Below are 24,468 nucleotides of genomic sequence, written 5' to 3'. Positions count from 1 at the left end.
CCTCAGTTCGAGCTAGAGAGAGAGAGCGCGAGCGCGCGCGCGCGGCAGAGAGAGAACGAGAACCAGATCCCTCCGCCGAGACAAAGAGTCCCAACCCTTTCCTTTCCCCTCCGCCCCTCCTTTCACTCAAACATTGAGTCCCCTCTCTCTCTCTTCAGCCGCTTGAAACACACACATTAAAAAGCCCCCCCCCTCGAATTAAAACACAATAAGGCTCCGATGTGGGCGGGTATCTGTGCTGAGAGTCGCTTTCTCTCTTCACTTACAGAGAAGGCCTCGGCGGAGGGATACCAAAAGGAGGAGAAGGGGAGTGAGTGAGTGAGTGAGTGAGGCGAAAGAGGGCCCTGTGGCGGCGAAGAAGAAGACGACGACGTCGGCGGCGGCGCTGTTGGTGGCTGGGTTTCAATGTGGGCGAAAGAGGAAGGAGCCCGATGAGGCAGGCCCCCAATGCCCCCCGGGGATGGTGGCCCCGCTGGGCGAGGCGAGGCGAGGCATGGCAAGGCGGCGGGAGAAAACGAAGGCCCCTTGGCAAAGGGAGGGAGGCAAGTAGGCCGGGAAGGAGCCGCCTCCAGACAGCCTCCCTCCCCAGCCCTTCCTTCTTTCTTTCTCTCTCCCTCTCTGTCTTTTCTATGTCCCTCTGATTTCCATATGCTTGCAAGTTTATAATATCATCTTATGGTTTGTTTTTCCCCCCCTCCTCATAATGATGGAAGAAGAATCTCTGTGAGAAAGAGAAGGGATGTTCTTTCTGGGTTGCTGTATGGTCATGTTCCAGAAGCAATATCTCCTGACGTTTCGCCTGCATCTATGGCAGGCATCCTCAGAGGTTGTGAGGTCTGTTGGAAACTAGGCAAAGGAGGTTTGTATATCTCTGGAATGCCCAGGTTGGGAAAAAAGAACTCTTGTCTGTTTGAGGCAAGTGTGAATATTGCAGTTGGCCACCTTGATTAGCATTGAATGGCCTTGAAGCTTCAAAGCCTGGCTGCTTCCTGCTTGTGGGAATATTTTATTAGCTGGCCCTGATTGATTCCTGTCTGGAATTCCCTTGTTTTCAGAGTGTTGTCCTTTATTTACTGTCCTGATTTTAGAGTTGTTTTAATACTGGCAGTTAGATTTTATTCATATTCATGGTTTCCTCCTTTCTATAATAACTTTATTGATAACCCATCCTATCTCACCAAGGGGACTCAGGGCAGTTTCCAACAAACGATGGCAAACAGTGCCATAAAACAATATGAAATGAACAAATAGCTCCATGAATGCCCCCGATTTCCATCATTTCCAGGCATCCTCAAAGGTTGTGAGATCTGTTGGAAACTACACAAGTGGGGTTTGTATATATCAGTGGAATAATGTCCAGGGTGAGAGAAAGAACTCTTGTTTGTTTGAAAAATTGTGAATGTTGCAATTGGCCACCTTGAATAGCCTTGCAGCTTCAAAGCCTGGCTGTTTCCTGTCTGAGGGAATATCTTGTTAAGAGCTGTTAGCTGGCCCTGATTGTTTCTTTTTTCCTTCAATTTTTCCCATTAGGAGTGGAAAAGTGTTAATGTGTGAGAGAAATAAACATGTATCCAAAGTCTCCTAAGTCAGGTTCCTCTGGTATTGGTAGAGTCACCTGCATGTAAGAGAAATAACCATTTTCTCTCCCCCCCCCCCCCCACCATTACATTGTCTTCATTAGGAGTGCCTCATTATGGATAGAAGGATGTCTGTGTATGAGAGAAAGACCCCCCCCCTTCCCCCCCTTGACTATATGATTTTCTCCATTGTTACTGTCACAATAGGAATATTTTTTAATGATTTGTATTTTTTAAAAATCTGCCTTATTTCTGGATGGTACTACTTGGTGGCAGTTGGTGGGTTTTATTTTATAGTTTTAAAAAAGCTGTAAACGCCAAAGCAGGCATGATGGAAATGGAGGCTGGGCTTCAGGTAATATATAGCTGAATCGATCAGGGACAGAAGGGTGACCAGCAAAACCACGATTAATGGTTATATTTGCATTTTTCTTTTCCTGCTGATTGTGGGGAATGAACAGGGTTCAGCTGCCTAAAGGTGACCTGTGCTGCCTTCTTGTAAGGAAAGCATATTTTTAAGGTGTAATTGCACTTTATTTGTATTCTCTCAGGGTACATCTTGGTTCTATACTGTATCCATATTTTGGAATGGAAAGTAAGGCATTAATAAAAATGCTTTCTCTTGAATAAAAAATGATAGGCAGTAAGATCCTGTATTTCAGAGATGACGAACCTGGGTAAAAAATGACTTCTTTTCTGGTGAGAAATATTGCTGTCTTTCATTAAATTGAGATAACTGACTGCTTCTGTGTAACTTAAATCCAAATGATTATTGTACTGTTTTAAGTTCAGTATGAAGAATTTTTCCTGACCGTGGACCACAAAAGGAAGAAAAGACTGTGCCGATGCATTTTCTATCATCCAAAGCTGAAGTTGTTATATTAAGAGTATTTATTAAGCAATTGTTTCAGATTCATTTACCACAATTTTTATCTGGAAAATTAAACAATGTACGCTACTAGTCTAGCAATATGGATTGTATCAGTAAAAAGAAGGATTCTTGAATTGAAAACATCTATGTTACCTAGTTGTCCTCTGGTTTACAAATTAGTACAGAACTGATTTAAGCAATTCAAATTTGAATATTATGTTTCTCTTTTACATGTTTTTTGTTCAGCCTCGCTGTATTGATCACTACTGTATTTTTCTGAGACTAATATTTATGTGTGATAGAACTGTATGAAGATTTAAATCTCATTGATCTTTTAAATAAAGCATTATCTCTTTTAAATTACACTGAAGCCTTTTCTTTAAGATGCAGTACATGACTGGTGACCCTAGTAAGCAATGTTAATAAGGTCTGCAAGTTTATCTTAACTGGTTTTACAATTCTATACGTGTATACAATAGATAAGGATTTTCTTATGAGTTATGACTGTATATTTATGTAGAATTCAATTTTATATGAAATGATTAAAAGTTTTTGCTTGGAAAAAAGCCTATTGTGAATATAATGGCTTTCTCTTTGTTGTTTCATATCTATTGCCATAATTTTGTTGATTAGATTCATATACAGACACTTTCATTTTTGTTATCAGAGACAGAAGCCACTATACAAGCAAAAGATTCATTTATTTCAGTTTAAAATTACTGCTCTGCAAGAAGGTCATTGGCTTCGTTTTGCATTCAAGTAGCTTTGTCTCCTCCACACTGCTTAGAATTATTTGAGTATTAAACATTTAAAACCAAGAGTATTGAGGGTTCTATGGTTTATTTAATTGTTCCATTACCTTATTTTCATGGCTATTTTAGCAGTAAGATATTCTTGGTTTGTGTGCTAGAAGGACATTTCAAAAATTTACATAAGTCTTTACAAATATATTTTGAAATGTCTATATTTGGTCAATTTAGATTATCCTTAATTTAGCTCAAATGTGTTATCATGTGATGGTTCTTTGTGAACTGCTTCTGTTACAATGAGGCTTACTTTACACAAGTGAAATGCCCTCTTTTCAGATTAAAATGGCTGATCAAAATATAAACCATTATGGTCTTGTACAAAACCATGTTGTATTACAAAAAATAGTTCTCTCCCCCCCCCCCCCAATTGTAATCTGGCATCCTGAAGACCAGTGTTTGATATTTATGTTTTTTAAAGGATGGCTGTTGAGTTTCATTAAACTTACAAAGATTTTTGTCAATTTTACAGAGAAACTGAGTTTGGTAGTCCCTTTTAGAACTTCTTTGAAAATGTTATTCACTTATAACAATAACATGTGCTATAATTAGATAAATTTTAGTAGTATTTATGGTCTATTTGAAATAGGAGATACAATTAGCTATATACCATTGGTTGTTAAAATAAATTAGAAAAAGAATTATCAACATTGCTCCAAGGGGTTAGATCCAAAAAATGAATGGAAGAGGTCCACTTTTTTAGTGCTCTTTTATGAACTCTTTCATGGAATCAGGACCCTGGAACTGCATTACATTATGCTATACACAATTCATGATCCTGGCAGTGGTGGGGAAGTGTGTTTCATTTCAACATGTAATGTAGTTCGGAAACCCAAACATTCTGGTTTAATAGGTTCTTTATTGCAAAGTAAGCCCTGACTATCACAGTTGCAAGTTCTGCAATACAGAATTATTTAAATACAAGCCATTGTTACTTTATTTGTTGCATGTATATGCCAGATTTATCCCAGAGTGGTCTTCCTAATGAGGAAAATTCCCATTTGAGCTTTCTTAACAAATGGATTTCAAACACCATTCTGTGAATGAAAGTACTTCAGAACCTGGTACAAAGGGAACAAATTATGATGTCTTTGTTTTTTGTTTGTTTTTTTCTATTTCCATCTTCCCCTGGAACTGCCCTGAATCACACCCATACTGTTCTGGGGACCCTGCAACCCTCTAGAACAGAGTTTTAGAGATACAGACCTATCCTCTTCCACTTATGAAAGGTACAAGTTCCCTTTCCCTGAATTGATGTTTCTCTTCTTGGGATGTCTGATTTGTGCAATGAGAACTAAAGAAAAACAGGAAGGTGACTTTTACATGTGGTTATGCAAGGAAAATACACAACAGAGAAATATGATAGGAAGTATTCCTTTTAAACTAGAAATATAAATTTATCTCAGTAATGCCATATTGCTGCAGATGTTAAGGCTCTTTATAGTAAAATTCATTGCACAGCCAAGTGTTAATAATACTAATTTCATCTATTATCAATTTATTTGTATCAGTTTTTACCAGTACAAACTTGTTAGTGAAGATTGTTAGAAATCCTTAAAATGCTATATACTGTATGTCTCTTTTCCTCAGAAACTAACACGGTGTGTCCCTTGTCAATTTTTTTGAGATTTTTCAACTTTCAAATATTATTGGGAGATACAAGTGCAGTTGCCACTATAGTGAGGCCATGGTCATCTTTGATTGTGATGATAGATTTTTGAATAGATTATTTGGGTACATAATCTAGGGGGGGATTCCTAATGTACTTTGATTCAATAGGAGGGAACAGTGTTAAGTGTTGAAATAGAAAAAATTGCAGTCTAATTGGGAGGGGTTTTTAAAATACAAACTTTATATTGAACCAGCTAGCCTTTCCCAGTTATTTCTCATTTTAGCACCAGATTTTGCTCCCTTACAGCAACGGTTCTCAACCTGTGGGTCCCCAGGTGTTTTGGCCTACAACTCCCAGAAATCCCAGCCAGTATAGCAGCTGTTAGGATTTCTGGGAGTTGAAGGCCAAAATATCTGGCGACCCACAGGTTGAAAACCACTGTCTTACAGTATTTTACACAACAAGTCATCTATAAGGTTTTTGAAGAACAGATTACAGAAACCCACATGATTTGGTAATATACTTGCACATTCTTTTTTTTTCTTTTTCTTCTTTTTTTTTCTTTTTTTTTTTCCTTCATGTTGTTCCCGTCTTGAAAACTGGTGATCTGCAGGATTGTAGTATGTAGGATTGAAAATGACACAGAATACTATCTATAGATTGGGGGAACAAAATAGTAATCATGCTATACTTGTGGAAATAATGTTTAATTCAGGTTTCCTTTTCAATTGGGTTTTGTCATTAAACTATTAATTATCTATTACTTAACTTGTCTATCCAACTTTACAACAGTTTTTGAGAAAAGAAGCATGCCTGTCCCTATGAAGCCATAACAGTGCAAAATAGTTGTCTTATGTACGGGTATAGCCACACTGCACAATTTTAGCAGTTGGATAGTATTTTTAAATCCTAGGATTCTACAGAATTGAACCATAGCAGTCAATGTGGCATCAGAGTGCTATAATTCCATAGTTTGGATATGGAAAGGAAGTTGCCTGAACTTTTTATTTATTATGCCAAGTTCCCCACGGATGTTTGTTGTGTACCTGTTTCTAAAATGAAGAATGAATACTCCGTGGTTTTTTTCTAGAATAAAAAGTTTTCATTCACAAGTACAGGTGACTTGGGGCAAACTTAATTAAATTATAACTTTTTTGGCAACGGCTAAAGACATTTTCTCTAGAGTAACAGAATCTGGGACACCAAAAAAGAGTCTTGCAATTTGATCCATTTCATAAATTTCTGGTATCATCATAAACTTGCCCCAAGATTATAAGAGGTCAAGAATGCAGCATCCAAGAGGTCCAATGCTAAGAATTGATATCCATTTCTAAGAACTAAACATGCCTCAAATTAAAGATATGTCTCGAAAGCTCTTAGAAAAATATTAAAATCTCACCGATTGAGTCTTTGAATAGGGGATCAAGAACTCACTCTCATTTCCTGAACATGTGATCAATGAAATGTTAACTTCTTTATAATGCTCCCCTCATGCAAGATGTCTGGGAGAACTAAATTCTTGATGTCATTTATTTATATACCGTATATAGTTTCCTATCTACCTGGGAAAACACTCACGGGAGGATTTCAATGTTTCAGTATATGTGTTTTTCCCATAAGTGTGTGTATGTGTTTTCAGATCACCTGTTGACTTATGGCGACCCCATGAATTTAATAGGGTTTTCTTGAGGAAAGAAATATTCAGAGGTGGTTTGGCCAGTTCCTTCCTCTGAAATACAACCTGCAGCACCTGGTACTGGTAGTTTTCCATTCAAACACTGATCAGGCCTGTCTCTGCTTCCTATTCTAAAATGTGGTTTATGAAGATGAGAATTCCTGCCTTCATATTATCATTTCCATGATATATTCTTGACTTAAGTATGTTTCTGGCCTATTGTTTTGTTAACTGACAATAAACTAGAGGGTCCCAATTGTATATATTTCCCAATTATATACATATGTTGACAGAAACATAATAAAAAGCTGCCACTTTTCAGACCATAAACTGTAATTAACATGCAGGTGCATTAACCACAAAAGACACACATAGACTCATACAAATCTTCCCTGGCTGATGTGAAAAGATTATTTTGTCACATCTCTAGGAAGCACCTTAATTAGAAACATGGGCAGAAAAAATCAAAGCACCATGTATTATTTTGGAGTGAACAGAATATGTTTTTAAGATCGACAAATTTGGTTTCTGAAAGCTTATTTCACTTGGTTTCTTCTCCATTTGTGAATATGTTAACATAATGATTTCAGAAAAAAATATAGACAAATCTTACACTCTACTCTTGGAAATGTTGCCTTCGATACCATGTAGCACACTGTACGTCTTTGTTTTGCCTGGCAAGGCATTTGGGACTTTTTTCTTGGAGGTCCTTTCCAAAGATTGCTAATCATGGTTAGCTATCGGCTGTACACTTTGTCTGAGACCCTGTTATTTTTACATAATGACCACTCTTAATTTTAATTTTGATCTTGTGTTTCAATTTTCTTCCACCCTCTGCCTAGAAGAGGAAAGGACTGTTTGGGAAGGAGGTCTCCCTTGGCAAATGTGAATAAGGACTCCCATGATTGTAGCAACATCAGCACTTCTTCCATTGGAGCATCACAGGCAACGAGTCATAAATATGCAAAGAAAAAGACATTTCAGATACAAGTGAAACGGAGAGTGAAAAACTACTCCAGTATGGATTTCCTTTCTGGCTGTTTACATTTGATACTGAATCAGAGTTGTATAGAACTAAAATGAACTGATACTGACATGCTTATTAAAATCCCCCAAGAACTGAAATACATGGAAGCCTTTAGATCATGCGCTGATTAAGTCCGCATTCTCTGATATAAAGAATATATATTCAGTTATACAGTTTATTTCAAAATGCCTGCTGTCATATGTATAATGTATAATACACATGTAAAAACCAAATTGGACAAACAGTTCATTTTTCACAGTAAAATATGGCAAAAGGATCCATTATTTGTATCACTCAAAATAATTTTTTGTCATCTTTCACTCTCTTGTCTCTTGTGACTTAGATCTTGCAGCTGTTGAAATGGTTTTCTTAGAGAATAAATTATAAGTGGTTGTCTACTGATTAAAGGTGTTTAGTCAGTTTACTCACCTGACTTCTTAACAAATAATTTTACCTAAATCTGAATTTAATTAACCAAATCAGCCTCAAAGGCCACTGATTTTTTAAATTCAATTTGAGAGTTTATTGTTTAATATTTTAAAAAGCTACCTCATTTTAGATTATTTTAATATTTTCCTTTTCTTTCTCTACTGTTATACAGTATAAGCAAAATAAGTTTTAAAAATAAAAAACTGTCTCTAGCAGCATCAAGATTTAACATTTCCATTGACATTAATATGCTAAAGTTTAAGCATATTTATTTCCCAGTTATTTAAGTGATGGTAATTAAAATAAACAGATGTTTTAATGACAAATTAGCATACAGCAACAGATCTCACTATGTTGTTTGAGTAAAATAAAATAATCAAGTTTTGAATTCAATAATGGCCATTTTAAATATTAACGTGCTTCCATGTGACAAATATGATCTTCACTGTGGCCATGTTGACTTCACCTTTCATATCACATGACAAACAGTTATAGGCAGTAACAAATATTTAAAATATAAAGTGTCCATGAGTAAATGCTTCTGAATCTAAACTAAAAACCTATTTGGTAGTTTTAATCACCTCGTTTTCATTCCAAGCTAAGTGCTCATATTTACATTGCGTTATTTTTCCAATACATTGTAGTACACATATTGTTATTTTTTAAAATTGTTTTCTCTGTGAATCCATTTACCTCTTTGACTATTTTTGTGATGTTTCTTTTATATTTACATTTAAAGCTAAACATCTTCCTTGGAAAGGTAAAGTGACAATCCCTTTAAATAACATTTTAATATGTTATTTATATGATGGGTAATTGTGCCAGATTATATCCACAGGTGCTTTTCTGTAGCAGAATGTTGTGGGACCCATGCAGGCAGACCACCCAATTTAGCAGGGATCCTTTGTATTCACTTTAGTCTTACTAGGAACATCAACAGCAGTTTTTGAGGTTGTGTATACGAGCCTTCTAATCACCTGTCAAATTTTTGGTGACCCCATGGATTTCATAGACTTTTCTGATGCAAGGCATCCTCGGAGGTGATTTTGCCAGTTTCCTCCTTTGAAATATAACCTATAGCCCCAGGAGGCACAGTGGGTTAAACCTTTGTGGCAGCAGGACTGATGACTTGAAAGTTGGACTTGAAGATTGCCAGTTCGAATCCAACCCAGGGAAAGCGTGGATGAGCTCCCTCTATCAGCTCCAGCTCCATGCGGGGACATGAGAGAAGCCCCCCACAAGGATGGTAAAAACAAAAACGTCTAGACGTCCCCTGGGCAACGTCCTTGCAAATGGCCAATTCTCTCACACCAGAAGCAACTTGCAGTTTCTCAAGTTGCTCTTGACACGAAGAAAAAAAAGTACCTGATATTCATTGGGGATCTCCCATCCAAGTACTATCCTGGACCAACTGCTTAACTTCCAATATTAGATGTGATCTGATCCCTTTAGGATACAGTATTTATTGATTAGGGCTCTCTAAAACAGGATGGAAGATCGCATGGAGGGCTCCATTTCTAAAGTCAGGCAGTTTGCCCTGACCTGTAGAAACACTTTCAACAAAGGCACAGTCACCATTAGATACATGCTATTGTCATCAAACACACTGCAGTTATTGGTATGAAAATTAGTGTCATCATATTCATGTTTATTTACATGCAAATCCAATCATGTTTGGAATTACCATCAAATAAAGTGACCCTTTCTGTGTCTAATGCTATCACGCTGTTGATTCAGAAGTGTTCCTTTCTCCCTCTGTAACAAACATTGAGCATTTACAACTAAAGAAAATTGCATTGTGGGTTGCGTCTAGCTTGATCATAATTAGTGTATGTGCGCCTTCAGTTTCCTGTCAACGTATGGCAGTTGACCCACCCAAATCAATAGGACTTCAGTTAGTCATGACTAAAAATACCAGTGACTTGGAGGATGGCTCTCTGCAGCCAACCCATTGCTGTTTTTACACTACTTTCACATTCTTTGATTCATCTGTTTTGCACACACCTATAGAAGAGTGCCACAGAATAGTGGTACAGGTACTCTTTAAAAATATAAATACTTGTATGATTCTTTTTTTACGTGAACCAGTTAGAGTATTGGTTAATTTTGATGAGCAGCTCAGTCACTTATACCTAGCTATAGACTTTTATTTATTTCTTACATTTATGCTCTACCAAGGGGCTCAAAGTGATGTATACGATCCTTCTCACCATGTTTATCCTTGTAATAGCCCTGTTTGGTGTATTAGACTGAGAAACTGCTAATAGAGGCTTAATAGTTGAATGAGGATTTGAATTTAGGTCTCCATCCTTATCCAATATTTTGTGTTTCAACACCTGCAGAGTAAAATATATCTAGTTTTAAAAGTCCTGTTTTCCAAGTTGAGAACCTTCAAATCAGTGCTGAAGTTATGTTTTAATGGAGTTTTCTTCAAGCTGCACTGCAGGTTTCTGTCCAGAATGTACTTAATGTAAAGAAACCTGCTGAGCGTGCCTTTTCTTCTGTGGTTACTGTAAAAGGTAAAAGTATAATCAGTCTTTTTCTTATATAGTCTGAAACAGCATTATTTTAAGGCAAAATGCCATTTTAGAATTATTTGTTCTAGAGGGTAAGTGTCGGGTTGGTGAAAGGATTATCCATAAGGTCTTGCTGGAGGTGCCAGAAACACACTGCACTGGCAGATATATAGTTAGTTTTCAACACAGGATAATAATCTCCTGCATGAAACGTTTGTCCCACGCTACCTAACGATATCACACCAGCATGTGCCTGGGCTGCTATGGCACCGTCAGATGTACTGTGGTGCATTTGGTGAAAAATAATGAAAGCATAAATAGGAACCATACACCTATCTAAATTCAGCATCATAAGGGCATTTCAGTTGCCGATCCTGCTGTAGCATCAGTTCTCTTTATATACATAGACATATGTGTATGTGAGAAATAACAGTACTAAATGCTTAGACATCATGCAATTGGACAAACTGTTCCACTTGTATTACATTGTATGGTGCTATAGCCATACCTTCTAACTCGGCCTGCCACATTTACAATCAGGATTGGGTTGTCAGTGTTAAAATTCACTGCAAACGTAGTAGTCCTAAAAGTTGTTCAAATGCAGATGTCTAGAATTGTGAAAACAGGTGACGATTTCTTCTAGAACAGGCTTCTCCAACCTGTGTCCTCTATGAATGTGGTTCAACACAAAATCAGAAACATACTTAAAACATTTTTTAAAATGTAACTCTGTTGTATGGTTCTCAAACAACAGAACAACAACGGAATGGAATTGAATGTTAGTATGTTACGTCTACAGGTATTGGAGTATTATCTGTAATATGCATCATAATTGCAAACAATTCAGCCCAAAGACCTGCTCACCAATTTTTAAAACACCCACCGAATCAGGTGGCGCTTAATTATTATGTGAGGGCTATTTTTTCTTTTCTCTCTCTCTCTCTTTTTCCTTTTTTTGCTCATCAGTTATCATTAGTGTTCGCGTATTTTATGTGTGACACAAGACAATTCTTCTTCCAGTGTGGCCCAGAGAAGCAAAACAGTTGGACACCCCATTCTAAAATGATGTAAAGGCAGAAATACAAGCTCTGTAAAACAATCTTTTGCAGTATTATGATGAGAAGACTTAGCAGTTCATCTGTGACATTACACTCTTGATAAAATCTCCTATGATCAATTACATAAAACTTGCAGAACATAATCTTATTGAGGCTTTTCATTGCATAAAACAGTAAATGTACATATTGCAACATAAAAGTCCCCACCTGAATTGATAACCAGTTTTCTTTCCTCAGTGACCTCTCCTGTTACGTGTACAGTCCTTGTACTCCTTACTTTGTCCTGCCTTTATCCATTTTGTTTCTATCCAGATAGTCATGGTTATTCCCGTCTTCATTCTCTACTCATCTAAATAATTTCTAGCTCACCTGTCAAATCCATCCCACAAAGACATTCTGAAAATCACTATTGTAGTGACATACTGCACTATTAACAATAAACCATCTCTGTTTTAATGTTTCTTTCCATTTTAGTTAGAGAGTGACCACATTTTACAAAAGAATACACATTTTACTGTCAAGATATGACCTTTACAAAGTGGGGAGCAGGATTTCCTATTTAATTAAATTACATAAATCTGTTGTTTAGGTTTACCTAGTGATGCCTTAACTGCAGTTATAAATATGATTATTCAGAAATAAGCTTAAGATATAAGTTCAGTAAGATTTTTTTCTCAGTGTGCATGGGGAGTGTTTATCAAACTTTACTGTAAGGTACATTGATTTAATATGGAATAATAATCACCTTTAATTTCTGGTAAGTTAAAAACATACCAGCAGAGATGACATTTTCTATTTATAAGTAAATCCAATTAAAAATGTTAAACAGTTCCAGTATTGTGAAATTATTACATTTCAAAAGGATTGTTATTTGACTTTATCTGCTATAATTTGCTGTTTTTGTTATGTAACATATCATTAATAAACTGTTTACCCACCAAAAAAAAAAGTATTGTGAAATTATTAAATACAAACTCCTCATGATATTTCCTTCAGTTATACAGAGAGGGAAATATCAATATTCCAGGAAATCAGTGGTAATCACACACTATATACAGAGCAGAAGTAAAGTTTGACATAGTGCAGTGCATTCCCCTCACTAAATTGTAAAAGAAAAAAAATGTGTTCATTTTCCCCTTCTGTCTGAAATAGCCTGCTTCAAATCACTATTAGCCACAAATGTGCAAAATGGTGAGTAATAGTGAACCATCTTGAAATGAAGGACTCAAGAAAACCATGGAATCGTGCTGGAGGACCTACAAAATACCTAGAGAGGAGATACTTTCCCAGGAGTGGGAAATTATACCAGGCCAATACCACAAATTCAGGCCTCACTGTATACATAATTGAAAACATAAAATAGGACATGAAAATAAGATCAAATTCTAAGTAGAAATATTAGCAAAATTCAGTGGTATTAAACCTTTAACGGTCTATATTTTCTATTGGAATTATACAAAATGATGGACTTCAGCTGTTAGAGAGTGTTTTATCAGTCCTGTCCCCTTGCTATTCAGTCTGCACTTCCAATCATTTTTACTGCTGCCACTGCTCAATATTTTAAACTCCATTAAACTTTCCAAACTGTTTCTGTAACACACAGCCACCTTGCTACTTTCCACAGCTCTTCCCTCCTTTGTGTGCCTCAGGGGTATTTAGTCAAAACACAGTAAGAAACAACAAGCGGTTAGTTGTCTTGCAGGAGTATGTAGCTATTAGTAAAGCCACCTAACAGCTCTGAATGCTTATCAATAGACCGTCACAGAACATACATAAAAATAGTTCAGGAAGGGAAACACTGTTACTAATATACACTGCTACTAATATTGCTTTATCTGTATCTTGCAGGCAGTATTCAAAGCTGAAAACAAGATTTCCCTTTCAATTTGAACAAAAATCGCATCTTGTTGAGTTTCAACATAAAAATTAAGCCACTGTTGTTCACCATTTAACTGGGGAAATTGATATTTCTTTCACAGTTCTTTCTCACTGTTGGCCGTAGTAAAAAGGAGTTGTGACTCATCTGTACCCATTACTCTGGCCCGGCCCAGTTTTAATGTGTTTTAGCGTATTGTTTATTGCTTGTTGTTTATACTGTTTTAATTGTTTTTAATTTGCCTTTTGTTTTGTATTGTTATATTGTGTGTTGAGGCCTTGGCCTTTGTAAGCCGCATCGAGTCCTTCGGGAGATGCTAGCAGGGTACAAATAAAGTTTAATAATAATAATAATAATCATCATCATCATCATCATCATCATCTTGGTCTCTGATTAGTCAGTTACCAGCCATTGTAATTGGTTTTGTAATTTAATGTAAAACAGTGAGAAGAATTGGTCCAGACTATAGGTTGTGGTGGACAACATTTTTCACCACTATGTCAGGGACTGGTACCATATTTGTGCCATATTATCATATCATATGCTTTTCCTGGAAACTTACCCTAGACCTGAAGCCTATGGCTTATGGACCAGCACCATAAGCTACTGTGGTGCTGGTCCTTGTTTTTGGTACTTTTGAGTCTAAACCACTGACAAATGTATTTTTTCCATTTAAAAAATCTTTACAGGAAAATTATTTCAAGTACTGTAAGTTTGGATCTTACTACTTTCATTACTTCAAAAATGTTTCATGAAATATATTTTAGTCAGGGTTTCTCAACCTTTGAGCTTCCAGTTGTTTTACACTTCAGCTCTCCAAAGCATCTGTCAGTATAGACAACGATGATGGATCCTGTGAGGTGAATCCCAAACATCTGGAGGACCAAAGGTTGAGGACCATTGTATTACGATATTTATTAACTTAAAAAATTGAAATATATTTGATCAAATTGGTTTCTCAAGCTTTATTTGAACTCTTAGGCTCAATAAATATTCATAGGCATTTAACACAATTTGTGTTTATACCAGATTAAAGTTATATATTGTAACAGTTATGCAGTGTAGGACTTGACACATGATGTAAATAATAGCATCTTGCAAGCTATAGATGTCCCAGATCAGTCATACTGTGCACACATTATTATTTGAAGTTGGCGGCTTGATGTTTAGAGAAGCCCTGGTAGTGCAAAATAATAAGTGCAATGGAACAATTATTTTGTTGTAAACAACTCTACTAAAATGATGGGACCGTAGGATGCCTGTGTAACTGGAGAAGTAACAAGGCATGCAAACCTATTGTGTGGTCCTGTTCAAAGGTGGAGCAACTGTCTGTGAACCTGAGAATTGTAATTGCTGTGGAATGCTATTTTTTCCTATATCAAAACAAGTTTATTTGTGGGGAAAGTTATATATATATAGTCTTATGAAGTCATACCTGTTTGCAGTATACTTTTCATAGTAAGAAATTACAATGCAGTGCAGGTGGAGCGGCAGCAAGATGTATTACTTCTTAAAATAGCAAAACAGTGGAATCATGGCCGGCGGGATAAACAATGATAATAAGATGTTCAGTTAATATTCACACAATTCCAATAGATTAAATTAACTATTAAATCATTGGGGAGAAAGGACAAATTCTAAAATGTAATGTGAAGCTACTTTGTACAGATAACTGATCTAAAGCATGTGTATTTTAATGAGATGCTAGGTAGAGGGACAATAAGCAGTACAGCTGTAGTAGACTTATTGTTATTAACTGTACTGGTTTTTTGTACAATCCACAGCAATGATAAAGATAAGGTTTTGGGCATGCTCTTGGAAGCTTCATCCCAACCCTCTTAGCAAATGATATGTTAACAAAATTTGGAAAAGTTGGGATTCATTTCATAAGAACTTGGCATAATGCTTTTTGAATCCATCTACACCAGTAGTTCTCAACCTGTGGGTTCCCAGATGTTTTAACCTGCCAGAAATCCCATACAGTTTACCAGCTGTTAGGATTTCTGGGAGTTGAAGGCTAACACATCTGGGGACCCACAAGTTGAGAACCACTGATCTGCACTATAAAATTAATGCAACTTGATGCTACTTTAACTGCCCTGGTTCACTGTTGTGGAATTATGGGAGTTGTAGTCTTATAAGATCTTCAACCTTCTCTGCCAAAGAGGGCTGGTGTCTCACCAAACTACAACTCTCCAATTCCATATCGAGTCATGCCCGTTAAAGTGAAGTCAGACTGCTTTTACTCTATAGTGTAGATGTGCCCTTTGATTCAAGCTCACTTTGGGACTCCAATCCATGAAAGCATATGCCATATGAAACATATTAGCCTTTAAGCTGCCACTAAACACTTGTCGTCTTTCGCTGCAACAGACTTAACACAGATAACCTCTGGAAGTAATTTTTATTCCTTGTGTCTGATTAGCTAAAAATAGACTAGCTACCCATGAGGAAACAGTCCTGTTCAAACTTCTATTCCCTGGTGGTCCTAAGGCTGAAAACATTAATGTGTCTAGCTGGAGACTTACTAAAGGCAGCAGAGCAGAGATACAAAGCTGAGGAGATAAACAGCACCTGCTTCCTTATTAGAAAGGCTGCTGAGAAGGTGCAGTGCTGGTGTCTTCTTGATCCCTTAACACAGCAAGCAGGGATTTGGTAGATGGAGAAGAAACCAAACACTCTGCTTTCTGATTCACCGTGTAACAAAATACACAGGAAGAAGAGGGTGGATATTCTGTGCTGGTAGATCGACATATGCATTGCTGCTCCGAATCAAGCTTTCTTGCAATATCTGAATCCTACACACATCAACTTTGTTTCATGGTACCTTAAAATTGAAATCACTAAATCATAGTGGGTTGAAAAGTTACTATCAGTTCTTCAACCTAATTTAAAGATATTAATAATAAAATATTTCATTTAATCCATGTAAAATTCTTACATCTTGAACCACTCACAAAGAAAGGGATTCAGTATTACTGTGTCATTGTATTGTGCATTTTGGTCCTTGAAAGAACATCACTGTTTACCAGTCAATTTCTGAGTGGAATCCAAAGTGGTGGTGTTTACAATAAACCATTGCATCATGCTCTGTTACCTGAAGTGCTCGTTCTTATATCAATTTATTTATGTAATAAGGTTATTTTATCTAAGTTCTCTTCCATTATGTGTTGCCATTCAAAGGGCAAGAACTAGAGATACTCCACTTTTACATAATCTCCTTTCTGGAAAAGCTGTCCCAATGTCCTGGTCGCTTTTGGGGACTATATAATGTTTTAATATATTAAGTTGTAAAAGTGGCATAATTATTTGAGGCAATCTTCTAAGAAAGACTCCAACAGTATTACAGCACATTGTGCACAAATAGCTTGCTATAACCACATATGTCTCATAAAGTTATTTGAAGCTTTTACATGCCCACTATAATGTGCAAACATGGCTCTAAAAGCAGTACTAAATGTTTTGGTTTATTGGAATGTTTAAAAACCAATAACAAAATGATTAGTTAACTAGGGTTGTTTTTCAGAATATGTAGAAGGACAACTCTTCTAAATGACAAAATACAAATCTGGTTTCTCCATAACATGAAACTGCTTTCATTATATCTGATCACATCTAATACAATTTTCTCCCAAAATCAGGATGTGAATTTTTGACCCTCCTGAAGATTTTGGACTACAGCTTCAATTTCCTTCAATGCTGCTGTGTTCAGTAGGCATGATGGGAGTCACCGGTTTTAAAAAAAATCTGGAGGACCATGGTTGCTCACTCATGTGCTAAACCATTAAGCCAAAAATTAATGTATTAACAAAACTCTTCAAAATTAGTTTATATTTAGGTAATTCTTAGTGCTGTATTATGTTTTATCCTGAACAGAAAGACTTCTGTGTTTAGAATAATATGAAAATTATTCTGTAAAATGAAAAAGACCCTAAGCATTATAGTTTTTGTAAGAAGCTTTGTACTATTTGTTGATCAGATAAGTGAACATTAGTGTCAATTAATGTACATCACTGATTTTCCATCTCAAAATCTGAATTATACAAATGCTTCCTTTCACTCACTACTGGTGCTAAATTGTTATGGTTCTTCATGTTGATCCTGAGCTTTGATACTTGACCCAGGGTTCAAAAATCTGAAAATTAGATATTTGCATTGCTTTTTAAATTATTGCCATTCCCTAGCATTCCAAGTATAATTATGATTATACTTGGAATGCTAGGGAATGGCAATAATTTAAAAACGAAGAAGGTAAACACTGTGTCTTTAAAATGAAAGTTTACCTCCTAGTGGAGGTCAGCATTTCACTTCAAAGCAAGTGAAATGCAACAGTGTATAGCACAGATGTTCAGAGATTAGAGAAAAAGATATTTCAGTAGCAGCTAGGAGCAACCACGTATCTATACAGTATAAAAGCTTTGATGTCTATTAGGACAAACAATGTAGCACCAGTAGTAAGTGAAATGAACCCACTGTGTTACAGTATTTCAAATATACAGTAGAGTCTCACTTATCCAACATAAACGGGCCAGCAGAACGTTGGATAAGTGAATATGTTGGATAATAAGGAGAGATTAAGAAAACGCCTATTAAACATCAAATTAGGTTATGATTTACAAATTAAGCACCAAAACATCATGTTATACAACTAATTTGGCAGAAAAAGTAGTTCAATATGCAGTAATGCTACGTAGTAATTACTGTATTTATGACTTTAGCACCAAAATATCATGATATATTGAAAACATTGACTACAAAAATGTGTTGGATAATCCAGAACGTTGGATAAGTGAGTGTTGGATAAGTGAGACTCTACTGTACTAGTCTCCATTTGATACAAAAGTTAAGTTTACTTACATCTCTTACTCTTTGGTGCTCTCCAAGGTTAACAAGCATTTCAAACTTTTCTTCGTCCACATACTTCCAAAGTTTCTCCAACTGAATTCCTTTAACATTTCTCTGCAAGTAGATTTCCTTTCTGTTGCTGTTCTGCACTTCTTTATTGTGCTTTCATTGCTCATCTTAGCCATATTTGGGGTGGATTTGATATGATGCTATTCAGAAGGTGTTGGTGATAGTGAGAGCTTTTTTTGTATAAGCTAGTAGTCTTCATTAACCTTCTCACCAAGTGTCTTCACCTCCGTGTTTATCAATGTAATGATGCTCTTTTGGGTTTTTCTTTCTTTCCTCTTTCTTCTGTATATTTTTGAATCTCTGTTCTCAATTTTCCTTCTTTTATTCTTACAGAATATATCAGTTGCATTCCCTTCTTGTCAAATGTAACGCTAAGGCAGTGGTTCCCAACCTGTGGAGTGCGGTCCACTGGTTGGCCATGAGACCTAAAATAAGATCTGCGAGACATGTGGGGAAAATCAGCTCTAGGTTACTAAATATGGTTTTCTGTGGGCGAGCAGATGGTGGCTACTGGATGGCATATGTTCTGTATCAGAAACTAGAGCTGATGTGGTCTATTCAATGCCATTTTCTGAATCAGCACCTGAAATAACCAAATAGAATCTAAAGCTGAATAAAAATTAATTCATAACCCTTTTGGTACTCATGATGGAGAGTGGTCTCTGGTCAAAGTGGTCCCTGGTCAAAAAAGGTTGGAAACCACTGCTCTAAGGTCAGCATAACAACTGCCATTTGGGTTCTCCTTCCTTAACCAGATCTTATCTGATGTTGGAAACTAAGCTCAGCCTTGGTTAGTCCTTGGGTGGAGCACTGTTGATAAATACTAAGTGCTTGTAGAGGCTGTACTTTAGAGGAAGGCACTTGCAAAACATTTTCTGAGCATTCTTTGGCCAGCAAATCTCTGTGACATTAATGGGGTCATCATAAGTTGACAAGCAATTTGAAGGTACATAGATATATGCCCACACCCCAGAAATTGGGTTTGGCAATGACCTTGTACATGCATTGTCATTCTATAACTATGACATAAGAATTCATTTCGGAATATATATTTCTTTTTTCACAACTTTTTGTTCCTTTTTAATATCATGTTTTTTTAAACAGGAGTGGATAGACTTCAAGCCTGTAGCGTTACCTTTTTTCCTCTACACTTTTCATTTTTGAGATCCCAGATGGTGTAGCGGTTTGAATGTTGGATTAGGACTCTGGAAGATCAGTATTCAAATCACAAAGACCCACTGGAGATCTTGGGCAAGTCACATTTCTTCAGCCTCAGAAGGCAAACCTCCTCTGAACAAATATTGTCATGTAAACCCTGTGATAGGTTTAGTTTAGTTGGAAATGACTTAGAGGACATGCAATAACATATTTAGTAGGGAGAATCATTTTGTTGTTTCATCTTGGAAAAATCCTTGCTCATCTTCCACAAATCATCCTGAGATATAGTAGCAAATACACTTTTTGCCCACCTTTATATAAACCTAGTCACCTAGGTCCTGCCCTGCGAGAAAAGATGGAAATAAATGGAAAAAAATTGTAAATATTCTATCCATGTACTTCTTAGCTTAACTTACAGCCTGATCGATGTATTAAAGGAAACAGCAACAGAACTTCTTAGGCATCTGTATTTTATAGCATAATAGTCACACCCCCATTTTGGCAAAGGCAAAAACAGTTTTCCTATTCCCTGAAAAATAGTCACACCCTTAGTTTACTCACACAGGCGATTGAACTAAGCGTGCAACAGTTTTTTGTTGCTGTAGTGTGTGTCTCGGCTCGTAATAGTCGCCATCGCCTAATAGTCACACACACACACCCCAAATGGTGAGCGGTGCAGTTATTACAAAATGAAATGCGATGTCTTTCCATGCTGAAAGATAAAATGTGGGAGGAGAATGAGTTTGTTCTGCTCTCTTTCTATCCCGCTGGCCTCCCTAGGTTGGAAAGACAAATGTCTGTAGCAAGCTGTCATTCTGGGAGTCTCCAAAATGCAGAAAGCATTCCACTTCTGAGGTTCGCCCTTTCACTGATGGAGGTCAGTGAGCAAGGAAAAGATGCCACTTTCCAAGATATGCCACTGTGCTTTTTCTAACTACCTTTTAATATCAACATGGCACATTAATCTCTCTATGCAATTAAATTAAATTGGATGTAAAAGGCAGAAGTTATTGCGTATATACAGTCTTTATCAGAAAGACTTTATCAGAAAGATGTGTATCGACATACATCTACACAACACGTATTCTGTGTTGTGTCCTCTGCCACTCCTTCCTACATGTCTTCTAAACTGGTTCTAAAGGTGGAACTACATTAAACAGGTCTACATTGTACTTCTGCGTAATGAAGTCTTGAGGCATCATGACAATTGACGTTAGCATATTACAGCTGATGGATTCCACTCATGAAATACAATGAACTTGCTTAACAAAGAGGCCCCAGAATTGCACATTATCGCCTACACATTATATCTGCTTAGAGCAAAAACTCCCATCGGTAGATCAATTGAAGAAAATCAAACTAAGCTTAAAATAGTAGCTTTTCAGTTATGCTCTACATTGCCAGGGCATTTTGATAACTTTGGTCAGCTTCATGAACAATACAATGCTCATAAATTTGGTTTCAAGTAAATTAAGTCTTGCAAAGGTTTAAGTGCTTCAATTTGGGAGCTCTTGATTCAATTCTTAATTTGTCCAAATCATTAACAGTCTTCTTTTCCACGGCCTTGGTCAATGCAAGCTTCATGCTCTTTCTATTTTCTGTAAGCAGAACGGTTTTAAGGGTTGGCCAATAAATCTCTTGTGTGTTAATTACCTATTGGTAAGATGGAGGATAGTATCTTACTACATCAAAGGGACAAAGAGGAAAAATGAATTAGCATGTGTGTATTAGAAATTCAAACTGTGGTGATAGGAACTGAGTAACAAATTCAGTTCACTGCAGGAAGCAAATCATAGGGCAATTCTACATGTTCAGGTTGAATTTTCTCTTATGGAATGGACCAGCTGGATTTTGTTCCAAAATCCATCCAGTACCTGTCAGTTTTTGTGATCTGACTACTATAACCACAATAGATTTGCATATAAACAGATCTTTATTTTAAATGTACTATATGGCAATCTCTCTCTCTCTCTCTCTTTCAATGAATGCTCTTGGAATGTGAATTCAGTATTGGAATTGAACAGAAGTATCAGGTACCAGTTTTTTGCCCAATACTAAATAAAGACATTAGAATTATTTGGTAATTACTTCATTTATTGACTAAAACATGCAGATATTTCCCAGACATTATTATAGCCATCATTGCAGCAATAAAAATATTACCAAAAGACAAGAAATATCTCCCCTTGCCATTCCACATATAACATAAATAGTCAAGGCCCATCAAAAAGGACGAAATATAGAGGAAAAACAACTGGGTATTTATAATGGCCTAATGTTATATTAACACAATGCCAGAAAAATCCTTTTGACTAATTGATTATTATTATGTCTTCAAGATGAATTTCACCTACATTATCTCTATCAGGTGGAGTAACACACATTGTTGTTCAACTTTAATTTTGACACCTCAACCACAATCTGCTAATAAAGCAGAAAAATTAATTAATGAAGAAAAAAAACTGAAGCACGGAGGAACTACAGTTTTATAACTTTAGATGTTTACACCTTCATGAAGAGGAAGGTGATTGAGGTGCAAAAGGCATCCCTTTCAATTTCCCAAACAAGAAAAAAATGAGTTCTCTAACTCAATTTGTGCTATTACAGTACAAGACTAGGGGCCCTTCTACACAGCCATATAAAATTCATATTATCTGCTTTGAGCTGAATTATATGGCAGCGTAGACTCATATAATCCACTCCAAAGCACATAAAGTGGATTATCTGCTTCAATAATCTAGATTATATGGCAGTACAGAAGGGGCCTATTTTCAGTGTCCATTGAAGTAACATCAATTAATTGAAACAAGCCTCCTGCTGTATAGACTATGAGTGAAGCACAGCCCAAGTAGAGCTTTTGGCTTTGGTGGCCTTTAAATTTTCTATACCTCTTTCTGATTCAAAGGAAGATGCTTGGAGAATTGCTTCTCCAAGAAGCACCTAGGAATAGCAATGCACTTTTTTGATACAGTTGCTTCTGCACTATTTTGCATTCAAAACTACAAGTGGAGTTCTGCTCGCTTTGAATTTTTTGTTTTGTTTTTGGGAAATCCATATAGCTTCTAGGGGATTCTGGGGCAGAAAACTGGCCTTCATCCTCTTGCCATTGCCTTATTTGATTTTAGTCCTTTTGACTCAAAACATAAGGCTCTGTGTGGCCCACCAAGCTATCTATAGGCTCAAAAAGCTTTCTTGTTTGGTCTCAAAAGAAGATTTCTAAGCCACCATGCAACACACAAGACATGGTAACAGCTTATAGTTCAATCGGCCTCAGGTTATGCAAGTCTTTTAAAATATAGATGCTGTAAATATAATTATTTATTGTAGATCTGCAATTGCCATAAATGCTTCCTGGAGACAGCTAAGCAATACAGCATTTACCCCCAACTACATAGGTTTAATATTTAATTAAGTTCTCTAGTCTTCTGTCAAGTAACTGGTTTTAGGATTCCTATTAACTTCCTGACGTCCTGAAGTTGCTTCTAACTAAGTGTGCTTACTAACAAGAGCTAAGTATTAATAAGGCATATATCAGATTTAGAGAAAATATTGGAAAATTGTATTTACTGTCAGAAAGTCTTTTGCTATTTTAAACAAATGAGAGGAACTCAAAATATTCAGCTGGTGGCCACATCTATACACATTTCCTTAAAATTACATAACATTTAAGTACAAAAGCACCACCAATTATTGCTCTAGAAAAAAATGCATGTAAAATCCACATACTCACAAGGGAAAAAAACATGACTGTATGAATGAAATGTACATTTCCTAAAAGCAAATATATGGAATGCTTGTCCAATCTTATGAACACTTTCCCTGATGTTATGTTGATACTTGGCAACGTTTGGAGTTTCTAGGCGCATGAGTACGTAAAGAACAAATGTTCATATACAGCTTGTCCTAAAAAATTAGCCTTTACAAAATACTTGATAAAAATATCCTTTAAAAGTTGTCCAGAGGTACATAAAATCATTCTCAAATGTTCATTTCAGTTTACACGTATTCGTCATCTAACAATTCAGTTCTCCGTGCCTGTAGAAGATAATGGGAAAATGTTATATCCTATGTTACTTATCTATTTCATTTCAAAAAAACAACAACACAATCATAAATCCAAAATGGTTTTTTAAAAAAAAAAATCCAAACCTAGGTATCTTTCTTTTTGCTACATAGGGCATGTTATTTAAACACGATGAATATATGATTTGCAAAAATCATGGAAGCCTTACCTTTGCACTGCTATGATTCAAAAGAAAAAGCATCACATTACTATGTTTCTATTCACAGCACATTTGTAGAATGCTCTGTTGTGCCCTTAATTTTCACTGTTTCAATCTGCCCTTTTACTGACAGTGTACTGGGTGGGACACCTCTGGATGTTGAAACACTAACAGTTGAGTGAGAGATGGAAATCTGTAATACCATAATAATAATAATAATAATAATAATAATTTTATTTTTATACCCCGCCACCATCTCCCCAGAGGGACTCGGGGCGGCTCACAGATATAAAACCAGCATACAAAGTATCAAATACAAAAAACACACAAATAAAATTAAAAGGCATAAAATAAAATCACAGTCATTATAAAACACATGATAAAATACAGCAATAAAATCATACAATGGACTGGGCAAAGTGCACTGAGTGAAACTTGTAAACATGAAGGAAGTTAAGGTGCTATAAGCTCATGGGGAGAACCTTAAACTGGGGTGAACCCTGTGGCTATGTCAAGGAGTTAACCAACAGGTACAACTGGTCAGAAGTAACCGCTAGTATAAGAATTTAGCGTATAGTGGGCGGTACTTATTCAAAGGCCTGTGTGAAGAGCCAAGTTTTCAGGCTCTTCCTGAACACTTCCAAGGTGGCAGCTTGCCTAATTTCCCTGGGGAGCGCGTTCCAGAGCCACTACGGAGAAGGCCCTCTCCCTCGTCCCCACCAACCG

The 24,468-nt window shown here is 36.5% G+C and overlaps 1 protein-coding gene and 1 long non-coding RNA gene across 2 annotated transcripts in view; one reads left to right on the top strand and one right to left on the bottom strand.

The window, feature by feature from the left end:
• Positions 1 to 32: 32 nt before the first annotated feature.
• On the top strand, positions 33 to 9,717 carry LOC134299246 (uncharacterized). The gene is made up of 2 exons (XR_010006431.1): positions 33 to 4,483; positions 7,384 to 9,717. It is a non-coding gene; the product is annotated as an uncharacterized LOC134299246 (long non-coding RNA).
• An 11,875-nt stretch (positions 9,718 to 21,592) lies between these two features.
• Positions 21,593 to 24,468, bottom strand: part of hmgn3 (high mobility group nucleosomal binding domain 3) — a 55,662-nt gene continuing 52,786 nt past the window's right edge. The window contains exon 6 of the mRNA XM_062981477.1: positions 21,593 to 23,554. Within this exon, the coding sequence (XP_062837547.1) occupies positions 23,541 to 23,554 (14 nt within the window). The 3' untranslated portion in view covers positions 21,593 to 23,540. The remainder of the gene's footprint in view (positions 23,555 to 24,468) is intronic.

The sequence above is a fragment of the Anolis carolinensis genome, chromosome 1, assembly GCF_035594765.1.
Source record: "Anolis carolinensis isolate JA03-04 chromosome 1, rAnoCar3.1.pri, whole genome shotgun sequence".
Lineage (NCBI taxonomy): Eukaryota > Metazoa > Chordata > Lepidosauria > Squamata > Dactyloidae > Anolis > Anolis carolinensis.
The sequence above is the reverse complement of the archived record's forward strand: the minus strand, read 5'-3'. Positions and strand labels throughout refer to the sequence as shown.